The 14,440-nt window shown below is 43.8% G+C and overlaps 1 protein-coding gene across 2 annotated transcripts in view; it reads left to right on the top strand.

Moving 5' to 3' along the window:
* braf (B-Raf proto-oncogene, serine/threonine kinase) overlaps positions 1-14,440 on the top strand; it is a 110,359-nt gene that overhangs the window by 17,454 nt on the left and 78,465 nt on the right. For both annotated transcript variants that reach the window (XM_072552460.1, XM_072552459.1), the window contains exon 2: positions 2,416-2,517. In XM_072552460.1, the coding sequence (XP_072408561.1) occupies positions 2,416-2,517 (102 nt within the window). The remainder of the gene's footprint in view (positions 1-2,415; positions 2,518-14,440) is intronic.

The raw sequence follows: 14,440 nt of genomic DNA, 5'->3' as shown, positions 1-14,440 counted from the left end.
CCATCCAGGCAAATGGGGAGTATTCCATCACACCTCACACTTGATTTCTGCCCTATAGATGACAGAGACTTTGGGGAGTCAGGAGGGGAGTTACTCGCTGGAGTATTCTTAACCTCTGACCTGCTCTTGTAGCCACAATACTTACCTGGTTAGATCAGTTCAGGTCAATGATAACCCCCAGGGTGTTGATGGTGAGGAATTTACAAGTGGTAATGCCATTGAATGTCAAGGGACAATGGCTAAATTGCATCTTGTTGAAGGTAGTAATTGCTTGGTAATTATGTGGTTGTAAACATTCTTTGCTACTTGTCAGCCCAAGCCTGGATATTGTCTAGATCTTGCATTTGGGCATGAGTGACTTCAATATCAGAGGAATCGCGAATGGTGCTGAACATTGTGGTACTAATCATCAGTGAATATCTCCATTTCTAACCTTATGATGGAGGGGAAGTCATTGATGAAGCAGCTGAGGATGATTTGGACAAAGACATTATCCTGAGGAACTCCTGCAGTGATGTCATGGGGCTAAGATGATTGACATTAAGCAACCACAACCACCTTCCTTTAGATTACATTACAGTGTGGAAACAGGCCCTTCGGCCCAACAAGTCCACACCGACCCGAAGCGCAACCCACCCATACCCCTACACTTACCCCTTACCTAACACTACAGGCAATTTAGCATGGCCAATTCACCTAACCTGCACATCTTTGGACTGTGGGAGGAAACCGGAGCACCCGGAGGAAACCCACGCAGACACTGGGAGAACGTGCAAACTCCACACGGTCAGTCGCTTGAGGTGGGAATTGAACCCGGGTCTCTGGCGTTGTGAGGCAGCAGTGCTAGCCGCTGTGCCGCCCACACACTTGGCCCCCTTTGTGGCCAAGTATGACTCCAAACACAGACAATATTTTCCCTGATTCTCATTGACTTCTATTTTGATAGGGCTGTTCAAGGCCAATCTCTGTCAAATGCAGCCTTGATGTCGAAGGCAGTCGCGCTCGCCTTAATCTGGAAGTCCACCTGATATTCTGTGTGAGAGGACATTGGCTAAGTGTAGTATTGAGCTCGACTTGAATTGAAATGTGATTGACCACACTGGGTTCATAGTTGAAGGGCCGTTCCATGGATAGGTACTAGAGGTTTACAGCTTTCCATACCTCAGCACTTTTAGGTGGAAAATGGAGACAAGTGATTGCCAAAGTAGTGGTAAATAAGTTTCTACATGAAACAGCGCACTTTAAAATAAGCTCATAAAGGGAGATGTGTGCTTGACATGTATCAAGAGCAGGTATGTGTTTTAAGTGGGTCTGAGAGAACAGGAATAGATTCTGTTTAACCCCTAGAATCAGCTCCATCCTTGATTTTTAGATTACAGCTGATCTGAATCTAATGCCATTTACCCAGCTTAATTCTAAACTGGCCTTGTGGCAGTGAAGTTGGTAACGTGACCTATATTGCTTTTAAGTCAAGACAAGTCTTATGTCTTAAAAGCTTCTCTTTGCTCTGCTGGAGGCATGCCCAAAGATATTCCACCGGGAAATGCTTTTGAGGTTTAAAATTTGTATATCTGTGATACTTAGGCTCACGGTGATGTTTAATATAAAGTTTTAAATGCCACAATGTCCAATTGGTGCTTTTTTTTCTTGCAGATGCAATTGAATGCAAACAAATTGTTCCAGGAAAACAGCTTTTCACGTACTAAGTTATGTGGAGCCACTAACATAGAAAAGCACCCTAAATAGCTAATAATTGATACCAGGCCAGGAGATACGAGGGCAAGAGTCCAAAGGAGCATCGTAAAGGAAGAAAGAGAGGTAGACAGTGATGCTCCCTGTTCGAAGAGTAGTGTCTTGAGGAAAACTCCTCTTTAAAGTTTACTATTTATGGCTGTATTTTTTTAACGTGCACTTCATTCCAATGTTTTCCCATGAATGGGCCTGTATGGTCTTTGATCCAGAAGCAGGCCAGCGCAGTACTTTTCAAGCTGCTGAAAATGCACAGTTCAGTAGGAGCATCGGTGGAGAAATGCAGAGGGTCTGGGGAGGATTTTTTAGAATGTGGAGTCTTGGTTGTTGAAAGTGGAATTAAAATTGGGCTCTGCAAGAAGCCAGAATTCTGAGTTCAGGGCTTGAGGAAGGCCAAAAGACAGGTGCAGGCATAGAGTATCATGTGTATTTTTCACAATCTGAGTGCTACTGTGAGTGGTGACATTGATTCATAGGATTGGCATTCTTACGCAAGTAGAAAAGAAATGGTTACAGACAGAACTTTGCATCTCCAAATGATGGATATGCAGCAAGACCCATGGAACTGTCTCCTGCAAGGGTGCACTTTTCTCTTCCTGTTTTCTCGCTGTTTTGAAACCCTCCTTGGTTTGTAGTAAAATGCTTCATTATTGTCTATTTAACCAGGTCTGGAACATCAAGCAGATGATCAAGTTAACTCAGGAGCATATTGAAGCCCTGCTGGACAAGTTCGGGGGGGACCATAATCCACCCTCTATCTATCTGGAGGTGAGTGCAGATAATTACTAAATACCCTGTGGCATTGGCTGTCATTAGTTGGTGACTGATCCTTTTCTGGAAGATGCAAAAAAGGAACAGTTGCAAAAGAATTCTGTGCGATTCTCTTTCCGCTTGGTGGACAGGTGAAGCTTGAGGGGACAAAGTTGGATGGTCAGTGTTGATATTGCCATTTATAATGTCAATGGTTAGTATTACTTGCTGTACCATATTAACTGTGACTCTATGTAGTCACTGCCAAATGTGAATTAGTTCTTTAAATATTTATCATTGGCTGGCGTATCTTTTTTAATCTAGCTTCAACCTGAGCCGCTTCACTATTTTTTGTTTGGTTGTTTCCTTTTTCAGACTGACAAAATCCTTCTTACAATGAGTTTAAGACCACATTATGTTTTCTCTTTTCCCCCAAATGCTCCCTTGCCATCCGGTTATTAGCAAAGCCTGTCCCCTATTTGCTGCTTTTGGCATTTTGATCTGAATACTTGCTTATCTATAAAACTATCTTGAATGCATGAAGCTATTCCTCATAATATTGCCTCCTACACTCAGTCATCAGAAAAGTGATGGAAGGTGGTGTTGACAGTTCTATACAATGCCAGTCGCTCACCATTAAATTACTCATTGATGCTCCATCTAAATTCCATTATAGCTTTGGTCCAAACATGGACAATGCAGCTGAATTGAAGAGATGATTCCCTAGTCAGTTTGAAGTAACTGGGTATCTCCAGTGACTGGAGTCCTACGTTACACAGGAAGGTGGTTGTGATTATTGGAGCCAATTATGTCAACTCAGGACATTGAAGTGATTTTGGAAAAACTGCAGCCATTGTTTACGGACCCTGCTCCAAACTCCATTCCTTAGCAACTCCATTTCATCCTCTGTCTGGCAACAGGTTGAGATTGTCAGTCTGTGTGCAATATTAGTGTCACATTTGATTCCAAGTAGAGCTGTTGATGACATTTGCGCCATCTATTTCCACCTTCACAATGTTGCTCGCTTCCAGTGTGTGACCTTCTCCCATCTCAGCCTGAATACTGCTGATAGCTTCGTCCATGCCTTTACAACTTTCATATTCAATTTTACAAACACCTTTTATGGTGGTATAGTGGTAATGTCACTCAACTGATGATCCAGACTAATATTACTGGGGACATGGGTTCAAATCCCAATGTGGCAGATAGTGTAATATGAATTTGTTAAAAATCTGGTCTAATGGTAACCCTATAGCCATTATTGAGTGTTGTAAGCACCCATCTGATTCACTGATGCCCTTTTTAAGGATGGAAATATCCTATCCATACCTGGGGGCGGGATGGTGGCTCAGTGGTTAGCACTGCTGCCTCACAGCACCAGGGTCCCAGGTTCGATTCCAGCCTCGGGCGAATGTCTGTGGAGTTTGCACGTTCTCCCTGTGTCTGCGTGGGTTTCCTCAGGGGGCTCCAGTTTCCTCCACAGTCTAAAGATATGCAGGTTAGATAAATTGGCCATGCTAAATTGCCCACAGTGGGAAATTGGGTCTGGGTGGGTTACTCTTCGGAGGGTCGGTGTGGACTGGTTGGGCTGAAGGACCTGTTTCCACACTGTAGGCAATCTAATCCAATCTAAACTGTGTATCCAGATCCACAGCAATGTGGTTGACTTCGAAATGTCCCCTGGACAATTCAGCATGGACAATAAATGCTGACTTAATCAGTGACATCGACATTCTATCAGTAAATTCTTTTTAAAAATCATGCTTCCGAATTCTGCCCTGTCTAAAGACCATCCAAAACTCTGCTGCTCCTTAACTCCCAACAAGTTCCCTCCCTCCATCACTGTGTGTTAACTGACCTGTATTGAATCCTGGTCAAGAAGCATCTTGATTTTAAACTATCCTTATTTTTGAATCCTGCATGGCCTCACCCGTCATTAATTCTAATTTCCATCCACTCTCCTCCAAGGTAACTGTGCTCATCCATTCTGGCTTCTTGTACTTTTCCAATAACTCTTTCTCTCCCATTGGTGATTGTATCTTCGGTTGCCCAGGCCCCATGTTTGAGAATTCCCTCTCAACATCTCTCTGCCTCTCTCTACCTAGCTTTACTATTTTAAAACGCGTCTTAAAAGCTTATCTTTTAGAAAAGACTTCTGATCATCTGACCTTTGATATTTTTCTATCTTAGTGCTGTGTAAATTTTAAATTGTTGTTGGAGTCCTGGGCCCATGCATTTTGCAGCCATTTCATCAATGACCTTCTGTCTGCAATAACTGTGCAGTGGCCAGTATCCTGTCAGCAAGTCACCCTTTATTTACACATGGAAAGTTCTTGACACTTTGTTGCTTCTCCTGGGTAATTTTAGCACCCGGTCAGGTCCCTCCAACTCTGCCTCTGATGTGGATGGCGTGTAACACACAGCTCACCTCTTGCGCCCGGAGGAATAAATTCATTTTCTTCTTCAGGCGGCAAAGGCATCAAAGTGGCAACATCTACCATGTCCCTCTCCGATTCCAAAATAGTTTCAACAATTAGTTGAGGAACTGGGCACATTTTGATCCCACATTGATTGTGAATTTGCAGCTCCTATATGGTCCACGTGCCTGTTCAGGACTGTTGCACCTCCCTGAACTGTACACAGACAGACACACACACCCCAAGACTAACTCGGCTGGAGCTATCCCTGCAATTTCATGTGGGGTGGTCCTATGATCAAAGTTTCAAGTGCTCTTTCTGCCAGACCATTGGATAATGGATTATATGGAGCTGTTCTTGTTTGTCATATACCATTCAGGACTTCAGGAAATACTCAAATTTTCTGCTAGTAAACAATGGTCTATTATCTATGATCAACACTTCCTGCAGTCTGTGTATTGTAAAAGATGTTCACAGCTTTGCTATCTTCATCCCCATGTTTGATGATTGAACTCTATTGAGTTCATTTGAATTTTGAGTGGGCATCCACAATGACTAAGAACATTGTGGCTGTTGAAAGGACCTACATAGTCGATGTGGAACGAAGTCCAGGATTTACCCAGCCATTCCCACAAATGTGGGGAGCTGCTGGTAGTGATTTGTGTACTTGTTGGCACTCTGGGCACTGCCCCACCAATGTAGCTATGTCTGCATCCACTTCTGGCCACAAGGCATGACTTCTCGCCAACATCTTCATTTTGGAAACCCCTGGGTGACCCTAATGGAGTTGAGCCAGTATCTAGTGGTGAACTTTGCTCAGGATCATCATTCTTGCTCCCTGTTATAATATGCCATCCTCGCTGTGATCTGGTCTCTCTAGGTCCTGAAAGGTTTCATTTCTGGTTGTGATGGTCCTTTGTTTCCTCCCATCACCACCAGCTGCTTCAGTTTTGCCAGGGCTGGATCTTTCTGCATCCAAAACCTGATATTGTCAGCTGTGACTGGAAGGGTGTCCAGACAAGTTAAACCCCTTCAGACACGTCCACTGGTGGTGTATCTGCCAGTGGGAGGCAGCTCAATACATTCATATTTGCTACATGCCCTCCTGGTTGATGTTCCAACTGTGAATTATATGCACTTGGTATTAGAGTCCATAACTGATTTCAGCCTGAAACAATGGGTGGCACTGTCTTGTCCTCTTTAAGTAAACCTAGCAGGGGTTTGTGGTCCATTATTATTACAAATTTACGTCTGTAAAGGTATTGGTGGAACTCCTGCCTCCAAATGTGACCATCAAACCTTCCTTCTCTATCTGGGCGTATTTCTGCTCTGCATTAATCAAAGTCTTGGATACATATGTATTGAGGCCTTCCTCTCCATTGGGCCACCTGTCAGCCAATACTACCCTGATGCCATACAGGGAGGCATTGCATGTCAGTACTGGATCTTGAGATTAGATTAGATTACTTAGTGTGGAACAGGCCCTTTGGCCCAACAAGTCCATACTGACCCTCTGAAGAGCAACCCACCCAGACTGTTCCCCTACATTTACCCCTTCACCTAACACTATGGGCAATTTAACATGGCCAATTCACCTAATCTGCGCACATTTTTTGGATTGTGGGAGGAAACTGGAGCACCCGGAGGAAACCCATGCAGACACTGGGAGAATGTGCAAACTCCACACAAATAGTTGCCTGAGGCAGGAATTGAACCCGGGTCTCTGGTGCTGTGAGGCAGTAATGCTAACCACTGTGCCACCGTGCCACCCATCTTGCTTGGGAACAGCTGTTTCTTCACTTGCCTGATGGTTATGGCCTAGCTGCATGACCATTTCCAATTTAAGAGTTGATGCAAAGATGCCAGGATGGAGGCCAGGTTATGTATGACCTTTTCTGTAATAATTCACCAGCCCAAGGGGACGACCTAGGCTCTGGTACAGACATGGGAGCTGGGGCACCTTTTGATCACCCTCACTTTATATTCCAATGGGTGTAACCTGACCTTGTTGACTCGGTAGCACAAATAGGTCATTCGGTGTGCCTGGAACACACATTTTTCCCTTCTAAGGCTTAGGAGAAATGTATAAGGGCTATGTCCAAATTAGCTAAGTGTTCCTTATTGGTATTTCATTATTAGCATGTCATCTAGATAAGTGGTGATCTGAGGTAGACCTTGTAACACATTCTCCACTGTTCCCTGAAAAATTGCATGGGCTGATGATACCCCAAATGGCAGTTTCGTATATTGCTGCAAACCCTTATGGATATTAATTGTAGCATACGTTTGGAAATCCTTACCTAACCTCAATTACAGTTACAAGTGCGTATGTCTCATGTCCAGCTTTATGAAGGAAACCACCCCCTGACTTCATTCAGACAGCCATTTTCTAATTAAAAAAATGTTTAGCCATTCAAGGTAAATCTTTCTCAACCAATTTCGACCTATTCAGCTTGGGCCTGAACCTTTTGCCACAATCCTCGATAATTGAATGAGCTGCTTCTCATACGAGACTGGAACAGAAGTTGTACTCTTAATCTATAGGGGTTCCTGGTACAGGTTCGCAGTCTGTCTGAGGTCTTGCACGAACATAAGGGTTGGAGTCCAGAGGGAACTTTTGGTAAAGACTGGTTCTACGATCGCTGATATAGCTTGTGCCTGTATTGAGCTCCATTTGAACTGGGTGACCATTTAACCAGATATTTATTTGATTGGTTCTGATTTGGATGTTGCGAAGTAACTTAACTGTTCCAAGCCGCATGTAGATGGACTTTCCAGGGTGTGCACTGTCTGAATACCAATCTATGAGTTCTCTTACTCTGTTTAGGTGCAGTGGGATTCTTGCTGTCTCAGGTCTGCATACCAGCAGCAACTATAATGACTTGCTGACCCAGATGCTGAAGAAACTTATAACCATTTGGCCGAGGCTTGGTTTGTTTTGGGGTTTTGCTGTGGGCTGACCTAGGATCCCTCTGTCCTGGATGAGGCTATGCAATTGTCTTTACTCAAGTAGTGTTCTCCAAGCTCAGTAGATCTGGTGAGGGTGTCCACCTCTGTTAGAATACCCTGTGATCCATGTGCTCCACCTGCTGTATTTTCCAAATACAAAACCAGTTGTAGTGCCTGTTTGAAACCCAACTGGATTGCAGCTAATCGATGCATGGTTACATCCTTAATTGAACCCTCGACACCGCTGAAATAACTCTAGAGATGTGTACCCCATCACCAAGTTACCCTTTATTTGTATGTGGAAAGATCTTGACACTGGTTCAGAGCCAGGTGTCTTGATTGAACAAGATTTCTGACACTCCTGTCTTTTTTGTTTTCTTTTCTCTTTTAAACCCCCACACTACTGCCTAACTATATGGTAGTGCTTATTTTTTGCTCAGCACCCATGTTGTGTGTGCAGGTGTGACAATCCTGTTTATATCTGTCAGCCAGGGCTCCCTGATTGAGGCTGTTAACCTGCTTCAATCAGGGATCTCATATTCTGAGGTTCACCTGGCCGACCTCGTTACAATCACTACGCTGTTCATTCTAAGATCTGAAGTAGGGATGTTCCCTGATGGCTGCACAATGTTCAGTACCATTCGTTACTCCTCAGATACTGAAGCAGCCCTTGTCTATATTCAAACAATTTCCAGCTTGAGCTAAGAGTTTGTACACACAAGATCCAGAAAATTACAACTCCAGTAAGAGAGAATCTAGCTACCTTCTCTTGATATTCAGTGATGCATCTTCAGAATCTCCCACTAAAATCGCCTCAGTGATTACCATTAACGAAGACCTGAATGGGGTCTACCACAGAAATATTTGGGATACAGGAGCAAGCCAAATACTGGGAATGATACAGTGGACAATTCACTCCCTGGGGCATTTTCATCTGTATTGTCCAAGTCAGCGATGTGATGGCATATTCACAAATTGTCTGAATATGTACCTGGGTCCAACCACTCGACCCTGCACAAAGCAACCAGCTTGAACAGCAACCATCTATGGCTTAAACTTCCTGCACCTTGGCACACAATGGGCATTGTTCTCAAGATGCAATGCAGCCACCAGGGACACACAGACAGACAGCACCTTTCAAACCTGTGACTTCTATTATCTGGAAGGACAAGGGCAGTATACTCGTGTGAACGTCACCAGCTGCACCTCTGAGCACCTGACACCTGCATGCCCAGGTCTCTGAGCCGCACTTCATCCTTGACTCGGAAATAAGTTGACTTTCCCTTCTCTGTCACTGGGTCCCTCTGCAATCACCTCCTTAACTGCAGTGTGGTTATCCCCTGCATCAGCCAAACTGCAGGTATTCAGGCAGCTGGCTCACCAGGCACCATCCCCTTGCTGAATGTAAATAGATCAGGCAATAATGCCAGTTGAGCCAGTGATGCCAACATCCCAAGAACAATTAAATGAATCATGTGGAGGATGTTCTTTGATTGCCTTTGAGAGATGGATAGATGTGGTTTTTTTTTGATGATTGAATTCAAAGTTGAGCATTTTAGGAGGTGAAGGTATATTTTCTTCAACTCCACATCCTTTTTACTTGTTTCATTCATAAACGGGCTAACATTTGCACAGGGTTTGATGACTGACAGTCAAATTTCTAATTTCAGTTAAGTGGCTATGCATGTAGACTGAGCTTAATTCACATTGCTTGTTTCCTTTCCTTGCTTGGCTCATCCAACAGAAAGGCCTAAACTAGGTTTCAGGGCTGCAAGGTCCCCAGGTGTCCAGGCAAGGCGAGCCAGGGGTTCCCCAGGCGTCCCAGCAAGGCGAGCCGGGGGTTCCCCGGACAGTTTGGGAGTCTGGCCTGTGAATATTCCTGATGAAGAGCTTATGCCCGAAACGTTGATTCTCCTGCTCCTCTGATCCTGGCTAACTGGCTGTGCTTTTCCATCACCACACGTTTTGACTGTGAATATTCCCTTTTGACTTTGAGCTCCTCTATTTAATGAATGGATGAAATATTCTGATGCTCTTTTGAAACACTTGCACATGCCTCACCGAACAGATTTCTCCCTCTAACTGAAGTGCCAATCCCAGCACGATGTCCTTCACACACTGGATTGCTGTTTACCCTGTTGTCTTTGCTTTGCTGTCTGAATTCAGTTACCCAGGTATTACATTCCTTCCATCTGACATTCTTTCTAACAGAGCTGTTTTGTTAATGGCTAATTCCCACCTTTGCATAATCTCCATCCAGACCCACCTATGTCTTTTGACTGTCATTCCCAATCCAGTTCCCTCATTTCTTGTTTGCTGTCCCCTCTTTGCTCCAGGGCACTGCTGTACAGAGGCATATTGTTGGGCATTGTGTAGGAATACTGGTCTCCATGTGCTAGACATCTCGCACTGTCAATGGACCTTTTGGCCACTAACAATCTAAGAGAAGTACAATTTATTTTTAAAAACTACCGAGGATGAAAGTGGCTCCGTTTTCTTTCCAATTGCAGGACTAGAGTGATGACTTTGGTTCACCTGTTGTATCTTGGCTACATAAGCTCTCAATTCTCACTGTTTATTGGGATGCTTTGAGCACTCTGTGTTGAGATTCACATTCTCACCACTGATAAAATACGATTGACCTGACTTTGCTGTGACCAATAGAAATATAGTTGTATTAGGTTGTTTCTTTGTTATGAGAGGGAAGTTTAGTCTCTTATGTGGGCCGTTCGTTGCCAGATTTCTGTAACTGTGTCTGCGTGCATGTTGATTCCAAGTACTCGGTGTGGGATGAAAGTTAAAAATCACACAACACCAGGTTATAGTCCAACAGGTTTAATTGGAAGCACTAGCTTTCAGAGTGCCGCTCCTTCATCAGGTGGTTGTGAAGGGCACAATTGTAAGACACACAATTTATAGCAAACGTTTACAGTGTGATGTAACTGAAATTATACATTGAAAAATACCTTAGTTGTTAAGTCTCTCATCTGTTAGAATGACCATGTTAGTTTCACTTCTTTCATGTGTAAATCACAAAACATTTTTAACAGTTACATTCTCAGGGTAACTGTAACAATTGATGTCAGTGCAGATAAGATGCTGAGATGTTAAAGGTGTTAGCCCCCTGTGTTCCCTGTCTGCTTTTCAGCCTTTGTTGTACTAATCCCCACGCTGTCAGAGATGAAGAAAAAGCAGCAAATTTTCATTGTTGCTTCACAAAGTAGCAATGCTGGTTAATAAGGCTTTTTTTCTTTTTAAGAAAAGCAAATCTTGAGCTTAATTTCCAGAGGCATTGCAGGCAAGGTTTGTTAAACATATAAAGATCACTGTGCATAGTTCCAGTCTTCATATTAGCAACTGGCTATAGAGGCAATGGAGGAACATAGGAACTTGGAGCTGGAGCAGGAGCAGGCCGCTTGGCCCTTCGAGCCTTTTCCACCATTCAATATGATTATGGTTGATTCTCTATTTCCCTTTTCTCTCCATATCCCTTGATGCTTTAGCATCTAAAATGTATCTGTGTCTTTCTTGTGTGCATTCAGTGATTTCATAGCCTTCTATGGTAGAGAATTCCACCCTTGGAGTGAAAAGAATTTTTCTCCTCTCAGTCCTAAATGGACTACCCCATATTTCAAAGAACATTACAGTGCAGGTGCAGGAACAGGGACAGGCCCTTCAGCCCTCCAAGCCTGTGCCGATTCAGATCCTCTATCTGAACCTGTCGCCTATTTCCTAAAGGTCTGTATCCCTCTGCTCCCTGCCCATTCATGGATCTGTCTAGATACATCTTAAACATCGTTCCCGCCCCTACCACCTCCGCTGACAACATATTCCAGGCACCCACCACCTTCTTCGTGAAGAACTTTCCCCCTATATCTCCCCTAAAGTTTTCCCTTCTCAGTTTGAACTCGTGACCCCTCGTAATTCAGTCCTCCACTCTGGGGGAAAGTTTCTTGCTATCCACCCCTGTCTACACCCCTCATGATTTTGTAGGCCTCAATCAGGTCCACCTCAACCTCCCTCTTTCTAGTGAAAATAATCCTCATCTACTCAACCTCTCTTCATAGCTAGCGCCCTCCTTACTAGGCAACATCCTGGTGAACCTCCTTTGCACCCTCTCCAAAGCATCCACATCCTTTTGGTAATGTGGTAATTTCCTGATACTGTGTCTTTTGTTTCTTGATTCCCCAATCGGGGAAAATTGTTCTCCCTGTGTGTTGTCTCTCCAGCTCGGATGGCATTTTGAACATTTCAGTTGGATCTCATTCTTCTCAACCCTAGTGAATGCAGACCTAGTCGAACCAGTCTGCCATCTTTGGTGTCATTGTATTGATCCTCCATTGCATTCCCTTCAATACAAATCGTCAGCCATTTAAATCATAGAATCCCTACAGCATGGAACCAGGCCATTCAGCCTATTGGGTTCATACTGACCCACCAAAGAGCATCCCACCCAGACTTACTGCAACCCTGCATTCCCCATGCCTAATCTATATAGCCTGCACATCCCTGGACACTATGGGCAATTCAGCATGGTAAATCTATCTAACCTGCGCATCCTTGGACTGTGGGAGGAAACCAGAGCACCAGCACAGACACTGAGAGAATGTTCAAACTCCACACAAACAATCATCTGAGGTTGGAATCGAACCTGGGACCCGGCACTGTGAGGCAGCAGTGCTAACTACTGAATCATGTGCTGCCCTTTATCCCAGTATATCCTTTTCTAAGAAGATAAAAATTGTATGTAATACTCCTAGGTCTGGCCAATGTGTAACTATAGTCAGACATCTTTACTTCTGAACTGAAATCCTCTTGCAAGGTGCAAGAAGCATTCATGAGAATTATATCTGAACTGAGAAGTTGCATCTTGAGGCTACACTGAGGCTCTTTTCTCCAAAAGAGAAAAAGTTCTACAGCTATTCTGTTTGGGGATTTAGTTAGATAGGTGTGAAAGAAATGTTTCCATTTTTGTGGAGACCAAAATTAGGGCTCATAAAGAAAAGATATTAATGTTTCCATTAGTTGAAGTGTCAATAACAAGGGGCATAATTGTAAAATAAAAGGCAGAAGTTTTTGAGGGGATTTGAGGGAAACGTCTTTCACCCAGAGGGTGGTGTGGCTGTGAAACACACCGACTGTGGCAGTATTTGAGGCGAGAAACCTACTTGGGCGAGCACTTGAAGTATCATAACGTTCAAGGTCGTGGGCCTAGTGTGGGAAAGTGGTACAGACTAAAGGACCTCTTCTCTTCTGTATAATTCCACAATTCTAATAGAGAGCTTAGTGGGAACCATTTCCTCAAAGAGTTGTTGCAATGTGGATCTCACAACCGTAGGCAGTGGTTGAGGCATTTAAGGGGAAGCTAGAAAGTTGCATGAGAGAGAAAGGAATAGGGGCTTTTGTTGATTGGGCTAAGAAAACAGGGCTGTGAGGATGCTCCAATGGGGCAGAAGCACTGATATACTCCTATTAAGATAAAGGATTTATTTCATAGCATCGAACCACAGTGAGTTAAGAGTTGATATTGAAATCTATTCATGGCTGCTCACCAGTCCGATATCCTCCTCAACCTCAGAATATAAAATACAAAGGAATGGAATTTGTATATCCATTGTATGTTCAGACTACTGGATTCAGTTTTGAATGACCCATCTCGGGATGTTATATCAACCCTGAGGAGCTCTTTTGTGGCACTGTGATAATGTCATAAAATCATACAGTGCAGAAGAGGCTCTTTGGCGCATCAAGTCTGTACCGTAAAAAATATATTGCTCCCTACACCAGTCCCACTTTCTGGCACTAATCCTATTGCCTTGAATATTATGACACTCCAAGTGCCCATCCAAGTATTTCTTTAAAGGTTATCAGGTTTCCTGACTCAACTGCCCTCCCCGAGGCAATGCCTTCCAGACCCCCACCACACTGTGAGAAAGGTTTTCGTCTGAACCTCCTGTCTCCCACTTCTAAAGTTGTGCCTCCTTGTTATTAACCCTCCATCAAGGGGAAAAACTGCTTGCTATGCATCCTGTCCATGCCTCTCATAATCTTACACACCTCAATCTGGATCCCCCTAACCTCGCAACCTTCCCTACTCCGATGAAAGCAGCCCAAGCTATCCAGCTTCTTTTCGGAGCTGAAATACTCCATCCCAGACTGCATCCTGGTGAATCTTCTCTGTAACCCCTCCAATGGAATCACATCCATATTGTTATGTTCTGATCTCTGAGCCAGAGGTCCAAGTGACTCCTGTTCCAAAGGTGTTAAATCACACAGCTTGAATTGGTTGATTTAAAAAAAATATCTATAGTGACCTTGAAATGAATATAGAACTGATTCCCTTGAATCTGATATCAGTGCTTAAATGGGTTAAATAATAAGGCGTTAGGCTGCAATTGTAGCTGAAGGAACTCCAGCAGGTCTGGCAGCATCTATCAAATCCCAGTGACTTCTCTTCAGAACTGACTAGGGCTGGAAAACGATGGGTTTTACTTCTATTAACAATGTGAACAGAGGAGTGAGTGGAACAAGTAGTGAGGATACCAAGAGTAAAAGACAGAAGATCTGGGTTCAAG

This window comes from Chiloscyllium punctatum, chromosome 32, assembly GCF_047496795.1.
Source record: "Chiloscyllium punctatum isolate Juve2018m chromosome 32, sChiPun1.3, whole genome shotgun sequence".
Lineage (NCBI taxonomy): Eukaryota > Metazoa > Chordata > Chondrichthyes > Orectolobiformes > Hemiscylliidae > Chiloscyllium > Chiloscyllium punctatum.
This window is presented reverse-complemented; position numbering and strand designations above follow the sequence as displayed.